This window comes from Oculina patagonica, chromosome 7 (assembly GCF_052425735.1).
Source record: "Oculina patagonica isolate OP01 chromosome 7, crgOcupat, whole genome shotgun sequence".
NCBI lineage: Eukaryota > Metazoa > Cnidaria > Anthozoa > Scleractinia > Oculinidae > Oculina > Oculina patagonica.
In genome coordinates, this window is record NC_135764.1 from 20,290,292 (window position 1) to 20,306,720 (window position 16,429).

The 16,429-nt window shown below is 37.7% G+C and overlaps 2 protein-coding genes across 2 annotated transcripts; one reads left to right on the plus strand and one right to left on the minus strand.

The window, feature by feature from the left end:
- The first annotated feature begins 149 nt into the window (after positions 1-149).
- Positions 150-11,866, plus strand: LOC144660399 (putative transcriptional regulatory protein Pmob_0807). The gene is made up of 7 exons (XM_078521013.1): positions 150-400; positions 2,097-2,209; positions 2,705-2,838; positions 3,578-3,627; positions 10,189-10,271; positions 10,897-10,974; positions 11,215-11,866. The coding sequence occupies exons 1-7, from the start codon at positions 175-177 to the stop codon at positions 11,464-11,466; spliced, it is 936 nt and encodes a 311-aa protein (XP_078377139.1). The 5' UTR covers positions 150-174; the 3' UTR covers positions 11,467-11,866.
- A 2,534-nt stretch (positions 11,867-14,400) lies between these two features.
- On the minus strand, positions 14,401-16,385 carry LOC144661113 (cytoplasmic 60S subunit biogenesis factor ZNF622-like). Its single transcript, XM_078521821.1, has one exon. The coding sequence runs from the start codon at positions 16,220-16,222 to the stop codon at positions 15,086-15,088; it is 1,137 nt and encodes a 378-aa protein (XP_078377947.1). The 5' UTR covers positions 16,223-16,385; the 3' UTR covers positions 14,401-15,085.
- Between the last annotated feature and the right edge of the window lie 44 nt (positions 16,386-16,429).

A 16,429-nucleotide genomic window follows, 5' to 3' on the forward strand; every position in this document is an offset into this window, starting at 1 on the left:
TTTTGGCATTCACGACATTATTTACTTCTGAGGGATTTACAATCATTAAAAAGGATGAATACATTGAAACTAATATACCGATATTTAAACAGCTTTTGTAAACAAGTAGAAAGCTAATTTGTTTCCTGACCCCTCTCCACTGAGTAGAGAAAATGACTTACTTGAAAAAACAAAATGGCGGCTTCCTTGGCAAGAAATTCTCGTGTGCTTGCTGCAAACTTTCCTGCCCTCGTCACGCAGTGTTGCTGTCCAAATACTTCACTGAATTTTTCCAGAATACAGTTCAGATGTAAGGGGCACAGTCAATGGCAAAACAGAAAATTCAAGAAGGCTCACATCGACTTTGCGCGCAGCAAGGAATTTGGGAAACTTTCCATTGAAATTATCACAGCAGTCCGTGGTAAGTCGAAGTATTAATTTTTCCTTATAAAGCTTTAAGTTTTAAATATAAAATATAGTTGTATTTGTAGAAAACCACATATCTTTTAATGTAAATCCCCAATGAGATTCGCTAGTAATTGTATTCAAAGTTGCCTTACATGTTGTATGTGGAGAGGGACACTCACTGAGGCGGGATTTCTGGAGAAATAAAGGGAAGCGGGAGAAGGGAGGGTGGAAAGCAGGATTGCTAAGGTAGCGGGAACTGGCAGAAAACAAATTAAATTTCGCAACATTTCCTTATATTTCACAATAGATATGGGACAAAGAGACCAGTCTAACGGCTACAGAAAGGGGCAGGAGGCGGAATTAAAAAATGCGGGAAATGGGAGTAAAAGGCACGCCCTATAGTCAACCAGTTTCTTCATGGTCCCACTGGGGGACTCTGTAGTAAAGTGCAGGCTTTAAATTTTAAAGAATGTGGAAACTAGATAGTCAGAGTCGCACACAATGCTAGTTCCCACGCCGTCTAAGTGCATTCTTTCTGCTAGTGACTAGTTGACTCCATCAATCTAGTTTTCACTTAAGGAAAGGATTAGAGAAGGAGTCAGCAAGATCGGAACTCTACTTATGACTCCATCAGGTATTCCCTCCATCAGATTATATTATTATACATTGTAGTCACTAGCTGTCTTCTTATTGGCTAAGAGCCTACAGCTAATTCTGGGAATCCGCGCAACCCCCGTGCAACCTACGAATTAGTGAATAATCTGCTAGCAGATTATTCACTAATCTGTAGGTTGCGCGCGCAATGCATGATTTCCAAGTGCAATGTGTCAGGCATCTGGCAGCGAAGGAAATTCATAGTTCGTCAATTCACTTCTTCAACCGAGAAATAATTTGACCAAAGTTCAAAAATTGCTGGACAATAAAGCCTCTGAAAACACAAAATGACTAACAAAAATTGGGAAGGAACTATTTCACGATTTAGTAGGACGACCAGCCAGAATTAGCACAAGTTTTGAAACAGGTTGAAATCATTTGTCATTACTTCCTTTTACAGAAAAACAATGTATAATAAAACAATTATTAGATTCGGTTTATGTGATATTCGGAATAATTAAGGTCTCTGTAAGTGTTATCACTTACAGAACACTTACCTCGACCTTGATTATTCCGAATATCACATAAACCTCATCCAATAATTGTTTATAATTAACACTCTGCACTTCTGATTATGACTAGTCTCCAACTCTGTCAAAAGTGAAAACCAGACTTCACCCATAAAACTCTATTTCTGGGAATTATGAGAAAAAATTATAAAACTGGGATTTCTGGAGAATTAACAAATTACTTGTTTCAAAGAGTTTTAAGGCCTATAAAAGAGCAGTACAGCATATTAATACAACAGGATCAGTGTAAATAGCACATAGACTTCTCAGGAATTAAATGCTCAGTTCAGATTTGTTTATAGACTGTGTGTATTTGTTTTATAAGTACATGTAAGATAATATAAAGGATAATTAAATTCAAGATTGATATACTAGTAATCTCTGGTTTGTTCAGATTTCATTATTTTTGTCTTACCTGATTGACAGGATAAAAAGTAGAGAATAAAAAATAATAAATGAGTCAGAGTATATTGGCAAACTGTATTATGAAGAAACAGAGCTGCCCAATACACTGCATTCAATGCTGCTTGTCTGTTTATAAATTAGAATCTGGGGCAGATGTTCGCTTCAACCCTCGCTTGGACAAGCTGATTGAAAAAGCCAAATCAATAAGCATGCCCAAACAAAGCATTGAAAATGCCATTAAAACAGGAGCAGGGGTAAGCTAATGTACATGTAATATGATTTGTTCTGGACATAATTTATCTTTCAATTAACTTCCCAACTGTTTTTCTGTCTTTTTGTGTCTGTTTGTTCTGCATTTTTCACTAAAATCTTCCTGCTTTTGTTCCTTCCTTCCTTCTTTTTTTTATTCATTTGTTTATTATTCCTGTCTATGTTTATAATACATGTAAATGTATGTAATAAACTAATAATGAATGCCAAAATTGTTTTTAATTTTCAGCTTGCTTGTATATTTGTTCAATTCAGTCTGATTTTTAATTTCTTTCCTCACAATCTGAAACAAAGGAAAGTAATTAAATTCATAGTATTCCGAAAACTTTCAAAGCAAGAATTAAGTAAAAGAAATTACAACATTAAAATTATCCATTCCCACCTTTTCAATGCTGGCCTAGTTACAATATTTTTGTGAGTTTGTTCATAATTGATTAGTATAGTCTTATTTGGTTTTATTGCACCTCCATACATTTCAGACAAAAGACAATCCTTATGAAACAAGCTTGCTTGAAGTCAAAGGACCTGGTGGCTGTGGTTTGCTTGTCCAACTTCTTACAGCTAACAAGATTAAGACAAAATGTGAATTGACCACCATTTTAAGGAAAAATGGGTGAGTAGATCCACTCAGTGCTGCTACATATTCCCAGTGATTTTTTTTAATTACAAAACAGGGGCCAAAGTCCTCATCTTGATTTTGATTGGCTTCAAACATAACTGCTTATAATTTTAATGAAGTGTCTCAGACATACCGGTATTAGGATAATGCATTTCAGATGTATTATGTCAAAAATACAGAAATATAGACCCTTATTAAAAATGTCAGATCCCTTCAATTCAGCACATGAGAGGCAGTGGGAGGAATTTGTTCCACTTTCTGTTGTGATCAACCAATCAAGAGAACTGAATGAGACTGAGAATGCACTATACAACTGTAGAAATAAATGTTACACGCAAACCGAGATCAAGTTATCGAGAAATCGCCATGAAGCAAAACACTTTTAAATTTAAAGTTAGAAAGGCCTAATGCAAAGTATAAACAAAAGAGACAAATTACATATTATTTTGAGGAGTTCTATTGAATTCAGTCAACATACATAATCACAACTCTACTTTATTAATACAATGGGCCTGTGTTGTCGGTCTGTGTAAATAATTACAAAACAGCCCTTGAACTTTTATTTACGTAAATTTTTTGACAAATTTCCTGGAAGAATTTAAAGACCCGCCCCTTGACAAATGTCATCGCCTCTGCATGCACTTGCGTGCCATTTATTTTTCTTGCATTTCAGGTCATTTCAAGCCAAATGAATTTTCATATATATTAAATAATCCCTTGTTTAATATTTCAGAGGTTTGTTTAAAGATGGAGGATCAGTCACATTTCATTACCATCACAAAGGTACTGATGGCAAGAATTTCGTTGTTGTTAATGATATTTGTTGCTATATTTTTATTGCCCAACCAATAAGTATTGATCAGAAAATCACACTAAAAGCATCAACAAAATCTTTGGACTTGTTCTTTGTGCAATGTTCTATGCTGATTGTTATAAAATCTCAACCTGTGAGGTACATGACTTGTATGTTTTTGCCTTTGACATCACATTCCCCCTCTCTCCTCCGCAGAGGCCTCTTTCGTGGGGGAAGGCGAAAAAACACGGGGGGAGGAAGGCGAAAACACGAAAAATGAAAATTAGGGGGAGCGCGGGGGACGACGGGAAGGGCGAAGGAGAGGAGGCCTCTGCCAGATAATGATTTCAAAATGGCGCCCGATTTCCGAGAGAGTCTGGGTCTAGATCAATTTCTTTGGGAATATACAAGATGGCGTCGGAAGCTGAACATGCAAGTATGACAAAAGCGGGTACTTTTCTCCCTCTTTGGTCGACTTTTTCAGTATGCGAGGAAAATTGGAAAAGCTTTGTGTTATAAGTGTTTCGAGAGCAGCGGCAGTATAATGGTTTGATGCAGCACTTTCGCACGATGCATCGCAACATATCGACTATCGATGATTCTGTTCTTGGTATTATGCAAGACGCGTTCTCAAGAGTCACATGGCGATTAAACCACCGAAGTATCAGTCACAGGAGCAACCTCCGAGCGAATACGGTTCGTTCTTTTCTTGTTGTGACTTACATCTAGGTGATTGCAAACGGTTGGTTCATTTATTCCTCTTACGAAGGCCATAAACATTAGAGGGCTAGAAGAAAGCCGTGACAGGAATTTACTTCGACCTGTCGAAATGTCAGATTTACGGTATTTAACAATAGGTTACAACAAGCATTTTTCTCAATCCCTACTTGAATTTTAATGTCCCCACAGGTTAAAAAAAAAACATACTGTGTTGCTCAAGTAAATCGGAAAACTGAAAAGCTTTAAAATGAGCACATACCAGTGCAAAATTTATTTTGGAGTCTTCCTATGCAAAGGCCTATTTCATCCTTCATACAGGCTGGGAATGGATGTTCATAGAGGCTGGGGAAAAAATATGTGAGCAGGGACACTGGAAATTTCCCCCTGTTTTGTCAGTGTGGAGGAAAATATTTAAAATTAATAGAAATTACTGTATTTATGTGTTGATGTCTTTAGCACAGCTATGCTTACCAAGGACACTGCAAATAAACAAACAAATATTGTAAATAAAAGAGAAACTAGTTAAAAATCCCAACTGGCAGGAATATGACTATTTGTCTTTTCACGAAGCATGGGCAGTTGAAAATAAGGCCAACAAACACATTTCCATCTTGTGGCAGGAGAATTTGATCCTGTGACCTCTGGACTACAAGTCCAGTGCCCTAACCACGTGCACCAGGCCAAACTGCCCCCTAGAATGGAGAGAGAGTCTTGGAATTGCAAGAAACTGTCGATATACAATCAGGAACTAAAATTATCAGTGCAACACAGCAAAAACATATTCTAGAAGTATTATTGGTGTCCACATGTTCTTTGATCACACAAATGATTTAGGTTTAATAAAAAAAATTCTGGCAATGGGGCCTTCAAATGCAATTTTTTTAAAAAAAATATGTGGACTTTATTTACCATTTTTTGACATATTGGCCAGAAACATGGCCAATTTAAATTCAACCCCCTAAAATTAAAAGTTTTGCTAAATAACAAGCAAGATTCTTCTGTTTTTCTCATATGCTAAGATTGAAATTATAATATCAGTAAAATGTTTTGGCTCCAATCTTTTTCAAGATTCAAAGTTGATGCCAAATGTTGAAAAGTGCATTACTTCTACTACTGTGTGCATTTGTTAAATTTAACAATCAAGGGCATTTTCTCATTAGCATCTTGTGCCACATTGAAAACAATATTTTGAATCTTTTTGTAGAGGAAGTGTTAACTTTCCTAAAACATATTTGTACAAAAAATAAATACACATCTTTTCAAGGCAACTCTGTTTTATTCTGCATTATAATACCTTCTAAAACTAAATAGTTCAGAGGCTAGGGGGAATATACTACCACAAGGCTACTCAGTTGTACATCTGTTTCCATTGACTTCACATACCAGTACATTTGTTACTAGTACATGTACCTTATCATTTTATCAAGCGCTGAAATCTTTTTCATGTGCCTCATAAGAAAATGTTAGGTACCGGTATATCGCGAATAAAAAACCCCGCAGAATATCAGTTAGTTAGTAACAACTAGTACACTAAGTGCTTTGTATGCTGATATCAAAGCTATCAAAAACTAAAGACAAAAACCACTTAAATAATACTTTGGTTTCAAAGCACCACAAATACACAAAACAAAACAAAATAGCTGGGTTAAGATTTTTACATTGTTGGAAATATAGACACATGGTACATGTAAAAAACACATTCCCTGGAATGAGTACACTGTTAATTTATTCTAAATTAATTGGGAAATTTTAATGTCTTGCCTTGTCAACATACAAAACGATGGTCTTCTTTCAATTTCAATATTAAAACAGGAAACTTCAGTGTTGAATTCCTATTGAAGTCAACCGTTTACAGACATTTCACTGACTACTAGTGTTGCCAATGGGCAGTTTACTTTTATAGTTCATTTCTAGTTATTTGCTCATTCTTGAGAGAATGAGACATATTCACCCCCTGATGTAGTAAGACCAAGTTGGAGTATGGCATTTTTAGATTTACTACAGTTGATATATTAATTTTACATCAGTATGAGAGGCAAGGCTGTTGGTGAAATAAGCAGGTTCGCAAATCGAGTGCTTGAATCAAAATAAAAAATCAAAGCTTCTGCTAAGTGAATGCATTCTCATAATAGTCAGTGAATTTGGCCAGAAAAACAGTTGTGGATGCTCTTAATGTGAGTTGTTGATGACAACTGGCTTTGTTGTTCCTTTCTTAAGTTTATATATGTATAATCTTAGAGGAACAATTTCTGGCTCAACTGTAGAAATACCAGGCCACATATTTGCATCACATTAAAATTAGATGGTTTCTTTGTTTTGATATGCTTTGCTCTAAAAAAAGATTTCAGAGATGTGTAAATAAGTGGTCTGGTATTCTAAAATGTCTCCTAAAGCTTATTTAACCTTTTGTAGCCCCAGATAAGCGGGCTGTAAAACCATTAAATCCTTCACTTGCCCTATGATACCTCTTTCGGTTTTGGTTCATTCGCAAAGTTAGAATCCGGCGTCAAAAAATGCTTTCTTGCTCTATCCTTTACTGGCTCTATCCTTTACTGGTATACTGATACAGGCTGGCATCCGTCGTCATCTTCAATTTTAACGATTGTAAGATCGAGAAAACAGAGTGTGTTGCACGGAGACCTGTCCAAGAAAAATCCAAAATGGCGGATAACCACACGAGAAAACACGAACGGCCAAAAATCAAATGATAAGGATCGAAACTTCACCAAAAAGCGTCCACTTACCTTCCATACTTAGATCTTTAAAATAACATTCAAAGTCGTTCAATTCGTTGTCTCCTTCAGCCATAATCAAAGGTTGTCCACAGAACCGCAAATCTGTCCAGAGAACCGCACATTATCTGGCAGAGGTCTCGCTCCTTTCCTTTCCCCTTCCCAGTGTGCCCCGCGCGCTTTCGTTTCGATTCTCTCCAGGCTCCGCGCGCTTACTTTTCGCCTCTCCCCGTTCCTGGTGGTGGACAAAACACTGACCCCCAGTCCATGGACTACCCCCATGGACTACCCAAATGGACTACCTAAAATGGACTACCCCTCAGTAAAAAATGGACTACCCTTAAAGTACTATTCCGAGTGTGTACCACTTACTGAGCTGTTGTTATATGCACATAATTTGCACTTACGTCTTACCTTGTTTATTTTCAAGCCGTACGTATCCCTCTCGCCGCCATTTTGAATATATTATACTAAAGGAACATCCGCTGATCACGAAAGTGTAGACTCAAATCAAGCAATTAATCTTTGGACTCATAGAGACAGACAAAACAGGCACTGCACTGCACTACAGAAGATCCAAACTTTTATAAATAGTATCAGATAGTTGCTTGAGACACATCTTAAACATTTGGTGGCCAGAGAAAATTTTTGAATGAATAACTTTGTCAGCGCAGCGAGGAGAACAGAACCGGTAGGCAGACAGATCCTGAGGAAAAAATAGTGCTGAGTCTGGGCATGAGTCTTCGCTTTTTGAGGTCAGCAGATGTATGCTGTAATTCATTCAAAATGGCGGCTAGAGTTGTCGAAAGTAACCGAAGTAAGTGCAAATTATGTGTGTATAACAACAGCTCAGTAAAGGCTGGTTCTCATATGATCGTCCCGATCGTCTCTGTCGCTTCTGTCGTTTGCAAAGTCTGATTTGATTGGAGCAGGCAAACTTTTTGAAGCGACAGAAGCGACAGAGACGATCGGGACGATCATATGAGAACCAGGCTTAAGTAGTACACACTCGGAATAGTACTTTAAGGGGTAGTCCATTTTTTACTGAGGGGTAGTCCATTTTAGGTAGTCCATTTGGGTAGTCCATGGGGGTAGTCCATGGACTGGGGGTCAGTGTTTTGTCCACCACCCCCCGTTCCTCTCCCTATTTGCCAGCCCGAAACACGAAAGAGACCTCTGCGGAGGAGAGAGACATTCCCCCAAAATTTTGCAACCAAGCCTTGGAACAAGGTTGATTAATGGCAGCCCTAAATTCAAGGAAATAAAAATTAAAAACTTCTGAGGTTCCTAATGGATTGAAATTTGGCAAAATAAGTAAGAAAGTCTAATTGTAGGCAAAAATGCAAAATATAAGGGCACTTAAAATAGCAAAAAATAAGAACATTTTAAGGTGGCCCGCGGGTATTTATGAGGCTGACAGCTCCCTTTTTTAAGCGTGTTTTAAAACGGGAAAACGTAAAGCGATTGCTTAGATTTTTGAGAATCTGAAAGAATAATGCTTAAATTATATAAAATGATAAATTTTATGGCGATCAAACGCGATTTGTTTAAGTTATGAGCGATTTTCGGAAGCTTCCGTTTTTAATAAAATGCGATTATTTTTAAAATGCCACGGTAAATTTTTCTGTAATTACCCCAAAACGCTGCCAAACAGTTGAAGTTTACTCACAACAACTTACAGAAAAATCCACTTCGTAGATTTCCTGAATGAGTGACCTCTTTATTTTGCCTTAATAAACTGTTGTGTTATGCGTCTGACTTGACCGTCGCATAAATGTGATACTTATAATAACCCAGTACCAGCCAGTTTTGAGGCTGATGTCACCTTATAATCTTGTGTGTTAAAGTTTAAAAGATCGTGTATATACATCAAATGTTAGCAGTCAATTAAAATGGATGGTTTTCAGCCGAATTTTTGAAAATATCAAACAAATGACGTTATTTCAAATTGCGCAAAATTTGTCGATTTGTTTTGAATTTTTTTAAAGCTGCAGCTAGAACAGGATATTGCAAAGGTTTGTGCCGAGTTTCAGCGTATTTCGTTCATACGGTTCGAAGAATTTCGGTCGGAAAGTCAGATACACTTGCTTTCCAAGTTCTAATCGCTTTGTAAACCTCGCATTTCGAATGAAATTATTCTGTTGTTGTTCGAAGAGAGGTGTTACTTCTAAATTCCGCACGATCTTCTGCCGTCAGGGAATACATGTGCAGGAACAGTAATTGTCATTTTAGTAGTAACTATTTCAGGCTGTGTTATTTCCAAGTGGCAGAGGATCATGCGGAATTTGAAAGTAACATTTTCCTGTAAGTTGTTGTGAGTAAACTTCAACTGTTTGGCAGCGTTTTGGGGTAATTGTAAAAAAATTCACCGTGGCATTTTAAAAATAATCGCAATTTATTAAAAACGAAGGCTTTCGAAAATCGCTCATAACTTACACAAATCACGTTTGATCGCTATAAAACTTATTATTTTATATAATTTAAGGATTTTTCTTTCAGATTCTCAAAAATCTAAGCAATCGCTTTACGTTTTCCTGTTTTAAAACGCGCTTAAAAAAGGGAACTGTCAGCCTCATAAATACCCGCGGGCCACCTTAATTATAAGTTTGAACTCTTAAATAACATTAAATTATCGGTAAGACATGTCTAAGTAACGACAGTGTACATTAAAAACAATAATTTCACTAAAATTGATCACCAATAGATGAGTGTGGGGATGGTGCCTGACACTATGTGGGGGCCGCCAGCAAGCGCGAATGGTTACCATGACAACCCTGGGAGTGGCAACCACCAGACACTGTCACACTGAGAGAGGAAACTCAGTGGAAGGCAAAAACTAGTAAATACTTACCAGTACTTACCTATGGGAAGGTGGGTGGGAACAAAACGACGAAAAAGGCGGAACTTGCTCGAAAGGCAATGCGAGCGAAATGGCTTGACCTTCACAGGAGAGCTGTAAATTTACTGAAACCCCTGAATAAACCCTGAGCCCGCCCCAACTTCAGGGGAGCAGCCGCTGGCCAGCAAATATTGTCTCGAGTTTAACCTTGCCTAAATTTCAGTTAGCCACATTTAACAAAAATTTGTTGTTAAACACAGGAATAGTAACAGTAGAGGATTTTCTTTTTATGGAGAATAAACACAAGTCATCAGACTATCCTGATGATGAGACTGTTGACAAAGTAAGTCAAGTTTTAAATGTATTATTTATAATTTAATATTGTAAAGTAAAAAGTATTGATACAAAAGTAAATTATGGTACCAATTAATATTGTAAACAGTATTGATTTTGTCCAAAGTCGATCTAGTGGCCCATCAGGTACATAATTAATGTTACTAATAGCCAGGTGGATATAGGATACTAGTCCAAAATAATTTATAAGGTAAGGTAAAAAGTAATTTCGGGCGGGGGGGATTAATTATAATTTGGGTTTCACCAGTACCCATTTCTATATCTGGGTGGAGAAAGGCACCCATGAACACAATGCAGTGATTCCAGCCAGGGCTTGCACCCAGACCAATCAATCTGGAATCCAGTGTGTTAAACCATTAGGCCACCGCCCCTCCCCAAAATAATTTATACATGTACAAAAACAATAAATATTGCTCTATTTCAGACCAAAGCGACTTAAGAACCATACACTATATATACACAACAGTGTAGCTTAAAATTATATTAAGGGATAATTTCCAGTCCCTTCTGTAGTTTTATTATCACCTATGTAATGTTAAGGGTAAATATAATAAAGAAAAAAAAAAAATTGTAATTATCATAGCAAAGATACATGAAGATGTCTTCCTTTGCAGGCAGAAGAAATAGCAATTGAATGCGGGGCAGAAAATCTGTTCTTCTGTGAATCTGAAAATGGAACAAAAAACATTAAGGTACATGTATTGATCATGGATCTCAACAGACTTATTATAACTAATTTATTGCATTTTTTAATGGAGCTGTGACCTTAAAGCATGTACATGGGTTTGGGGTATGACTTATGTTCTTGCTGGTTGACTTTTGACCTCTTTGAGGTGACTTCTAGTTAAAAAGAAAGACATTGTAATAAGCATATTGTATCTAAATGTAATATTAATAATCGTAAACCATAAGCTATTTTGTTTTGTTTGCAGTTTATATGTACAGTTGAAGATACAAAACAAGTTTATGACGATTTATCAGACAAGTTTTCTGACAAAGTTCTTTCATCGGAACTAGAGTATGTTCCTCACACACTTGTGTCTTTAACTGATGAACGTGCAGAGCAAGCAGAAAAACTAATAGATACTCTTGAGGATCACATAGATGTGGTGAGAGTGTATGACAATATAGAAGGATATCCAAGTGCAACTTGCAAGCTGTTTGGTTCTACAACCACCTCCTGATCTTGCTTAGTTCCTAAGCCTCTTGATGTAACTCGGCAATCAGTGTTGTCTTGGAAATGGAGTCAGTGTCACGGTCTAGACCTAGCCAAGGAAAATGTCATTCAGAAACCGCTATGCAACTCCTGTTCTACAGACTGAGAGATGAAAGTATCGCCCCTAAAAACAGCTGCGTGGAAGGCTACTTGACATTGGGCTCAACAATGTAATGCATAGTGTATAAAGAGCAAGCCAAAAAGATACCGGTATTACTACTAGACAATTCATGATTTTTTCAATCGATGATTGATTGAAAATAAACTGGTATGACTTGGATACAATTATGCTGATGAGGCAAAGCTCTCTGTGGAAAAAAAGGGAACAGGGCTGAAATTAACTAAAATAAACAGTAACTGAAACAGACCTCTCAACCTCAAAGCACTGGAAATCTGGAGATTGAGGTCAAAAAATCTGGAGATTTCAGTAAAAACCCAGATATGTCCAGGATTGAACGCTAATGAGATGCACGTTCCTCATGACAGGCATCACAAAGTGTCCTTATTAATAAAAATTCACCAAAACACACCAAATTTTGTCAAATATGAAGTAATATGGAAATGTCAAATAACACAGTCAAACATGAAGTACTCATTAAACAATACCTGCGTTCAATCCTGGACATGAAGTGTAAAAACCGGGAGATTGATCAACTGACAGACAAAAATAACTTAAAGAGTCCTAAAACCAGGCGCTAATCAAATGACTTGTTACTCTGTTTACCGTGAGATTTCTGTTTCTCATCGTGAGATTAAAGTGAAGACCGTGAGTCTCACGACAAAATCGTGAGAATTGAGAGGTCTGCTGAAATTAACAGTAACAGGTGGTGAACTTGATACAAGATGGGGAAAAACCTGAAACATGTAGTGAATTAATAACTCCAAAAATAGAAAAATATTATTACAATCACCTCACAATAATAACTTTTGCTTTCCTATTCATGAATTACCTTGGCTTACCATCTTAGGGAGGGGTGGGATTAAATGTAGAGCTGTGGACAGATTGATTCATATATATATATTTATCTTTAACTAAAGTGTGTGTGCACCTGGCTATGAATTAGAGCAATATTTATTTTCACAAGTGTTGAAAATGATTTGGGTTTGCTTCGGTTTTACTACACTTAGTGATCAGTTTCAAAAACTTGTGCTGCATCATGGACGGCAGAGCCGAGAGGGGGGGGGGGGGCACATTCCAAAAAAAAACAGACTTACTAAGAGAAGAGTCTCTTAAGCCCCCCCCCCCCACTTCAAGTCACTAGTCAGCCCCCCCCCCCAGTTGAAAAAATGCTCCGCCGTCCCTGTATGTCTTCCTCCCGGGGAGACAAAAAAACATCAACTGTTCAGATTGTTAAAAATCACACAAGGCATTTCCTAAAGAGAACGTGACAGCCTCCTGGCGGCCATCTTTGAACTTGAGTAGCGTGAAACTCCGAAATTCAAAATGCTCTATCTTAAAGAAGGCAAATGCTATCGAGCTAAAAACCGTCAACAAGATAATATTACGGACGTCTAATAGCCAGTGAAGGATAAAATCTCAGGGGTCTTGCGATTCTGGATTTTAGAATTTTGATAACATCACGTGAAAACCAAGAATTGCACATGTAGATATAGATGATGTGATTCCGAAAAATGAAAAGAGCACGCTTTCATGACCGCATATTAAGTCAGTTAGTATACTTGAGAAATCAGAAAGGTTAGTATGAAAGACTAGTGTGCAAGACTTGCAAAAATTTTCCCTGAGTTAATATGTTCTACAAAATGAGACTGGTTTTAAGTAACTGCAAGATGAAAGAAGAGCATGAGGAACATAATCATAACCAAAAAATTAATTTCTTGCCAGTGAACTGCATGGGAGATAGTCAACAAGAAATTGCAAGCAGTTTATAACCGTGCGGTTAATGTTTGACCACCTCTTTCAGTTCTTTGGCTAGAAAGACACGGCGCCGCACAGTAAAAAATTTATTTAGAAAAGCAGTCACTTGAGAAACATGTCATGATTACGTGAGTCACGGAGTGTGCGTGACATGAATTTCCTTCACCGTGTCATGCTTTGTTTTAAACCACATGCCTGGATAAATGTATGCTTACGCACACAAATATTTATTTTGTTCCGAATGTTCAATAAAATAAACCCAGACCAGTTCATGAATGGCATTAAATAGAAGTCCATTTCACGCCAAAATAAAGAGTAGACTAAGGCCATCCCATTGTATTTCACTGTTTAGCGACCTCCGACGAGCTTTTGGAAGTATAAATAGTGCATACCTGACTGCGCAGGTAATTCCCCTGGCGCGATGACGTGTATCCCGTGCCTTGACACATTATTGCTGAGCTTGCAATTTACGTTTCAATTCCCAAAATAAACTCAAAACAAAAATTGGAATAGACTATCAATTGAAGAAAACAAGTCGTTGTTTTGCAATATTGAACTCCTTCCGGGTAAATTGAATGACTTGTACTCGCTCCGAGCCAAACGCCTGAATAACACAAAAATAAATATTTCACACAAACAGAGCGCAGAGTATTCGTAAGTATTTTTAAGATAGGTGAACGATGATTTATAGCTACAGGCGAGCGATTGTGTGGCATGGGTCTGACATAGTGGTAGTCTGACATAGTGGTAGTAGGACATAATATCCAAGTGGTCTTTGGTTTCGCTATGTGATTATTCAGCCCTCTCTTCTGGTAAATCACTCGAATGAAACAAAATTACCAGTATACATTTAACATTTCACTCTAAACAGAGAGCAGAGTGTTCATATCCCTGATGAACATCAAATCTTGCGTGATCGTGACAAAGGAGCCGGCTTGGCCGCTTGGGTCTGGATTGATTTATCGACAAAAAAACGAAAAAAACTAAAACGATAAAAAATGCCAGCCAGATTATGAACCGGCTGTGCACTGTTAATGAGAATATTTAATAAGAATTTGTAAGGAAAAGAACTACAGTAGTAAGAGCATGACCAGATGGCAAGGCCAGTTCTTCCCATACAAATCCTGATTTCAAACAGCCATAAAAATAACACCTTCTGAACTATAAGCCTGAAAATGTGCATGTTAGCTTATTGCTTTATACTCTTTCTACTCCTGATAAAATACAAAGTGTGTTGCTTTTATGTTTACCTAAAGTACATGTAGGTCACACAACCAACCCTGAAGCTGCTTATGAGACAATTCTGAAGCTAAATGTACTCAATAATAACTAACGTCATGACCCTGCAAATGACTTAGCCTGGCCAGCAGTTTTACCACCGAAGTTGCTAAGCTACATAACATTACTATATAATTTTTTTTCAGTGCCACTATGGCACTGAATTTAAAAAAAAAAAAAAAATCAAACCTTTGGTGCCATACTGACATGTCAAGGTTTGAGGTGCATTGTAGTTTTTGTGCTAAATAAGAATCAGGACTCTTCTGTTGTTTCAACAAAGGTTTGCCTAAACAACACTTGTTTCCCAGACTAAACTGCAAAGCCAAAATGTACTTTGAATTAATACACATGGGTAAGTTTTGAACATAGTTTAGGTCCAAAGTTACATTTTGTATGTTCACAGTTATGTTTGTTTTGGCTATCTACAGTTGTACTAGAATACAACTTGAGGTCTAAAATGCTTTTGGAGTTTGTTTGCTTTGACCGAGACATCAACTGTTCTTTTTGCTCGCTGTATATTCTGCAACCTGACATCTTTGACCTTCTGCCGTGATGCGATTCCTATTGTTCCATGCCAACCAAGAGCTTTGTAATCAGCCATGATATTTTGGATCACCTTGGAATGCCGACTTCTTTCAGGGGGGAGATTTTGCTTGTAGATGTGACGCATATTACGATGGCCAATTTTAGCGCCCGATGGTAGGCACAGCTCTAATGTCTGCTCATTGACTGCTAGAGCGTCTTCTTTTCCTTGGATTTCGTCACTGCTGTTTTCTTCATCTGGATTATAATCGGGATAGCTACTGCTGAAATCATAGAAGTCAGCATATTCCAAAACAGCCTCTCCCTCATAGTTGATTTTAGTGTGGCCTTTGTCTACCATGTGATTCTGTACAGCTTCTGTAGAGAAAAAGTTCTTTCCTTTGTCATTGCAGTAAAGACACATATTACCAATTCCGACTTTTTCGCACAGGTATGTCAGCAGCCCTTTCAAATCCACAACAAACTCCAAGTCTGGGATGAAAAAGCTATGTGATCTTGTCATGTGCTTCATGTTTTCTTCCAAACTGACGCTGCAGTGTGGACAGAACAGGCAATCTGTTACTTCCAGTGTGTCTTCCTCAATCTCATCGTCATCATCATCATTATCATCATCATCAGTCTTATCACACAATGGCGAGTCAGCATTTTTGGATTCTGGGTTCTTTGGCCCGGTTTCACCGCTTTCCTCCGTCAAGTCATTTGTGATCAGGTTTTTTTCCTTCTTAGCTTTGGAGGCCTCCAGTTCTTTGTGCTTTTTAGAACTCATGTGGTTACCATAAGCGTTCTCAGAAGAGAACGTCTTGTTACACAGTTTGCAGTGCATGGTTTTCGTTTTGCTCTGCTGCTGGGCTTCAACTTCGGCTTTTTGTGCAAGGACCTTTTCTTGAAAGACTTCCGCAGTTACAGGCGGCATTTCAGCGACTTTTCTCTTGAGATTATAACGATGCCAGTCTGTTTTGTAATGACGGCGTTGAATGTCGCCATCCGCGAAAGACACGCGACATGTTATGCAAGTAAACAACGGCATTTTATACAGATATTTTCGTCCCTGAAGGTGAAGCCGCTATCCTGATAAAACTACTACAGTCACCAAGCTTAAATATGCTATAGAGAAGCTCAGGTACGGAGAAAAACAGCAAAAATAACAACAAACTTCTTCCCAAATTCTCAGAGGGTTTTCTCAACGTGGTGCAATGGCGCAATGTTCTTATTATGCAATATCGCAATGCTTACT

Coding starts and splice junctions, on each gene's coding strand:
- LOC144661113 (XM_078521821.1), bottom strand. CDS start 16,222: ATGCCGTTGTTTACTTGCATAACATGTCGCGTGTCTTTCGCGGATGGC.
- LOC144660399 (XM_078521013.1), top strand. CDS start 175: ATGGCGGCTTCCTTGGCAAGAAATTCTCGTGTGCTTGCTGCAAACTTT. Junction 401..2,096: donor AATTATCACAGCAGTCCGTG/GTAAGTCGAAGT, acceptor TTTATAAATTAG/AATCTGGGGCAGATGTTCGC. Junction 2,210..2,704: donor CCATTAAAACAGGAGCAGGG/GTAAGCTAATGT, acceptor CATACATTTCAG/ACAAAAGACAATCCTTATGA.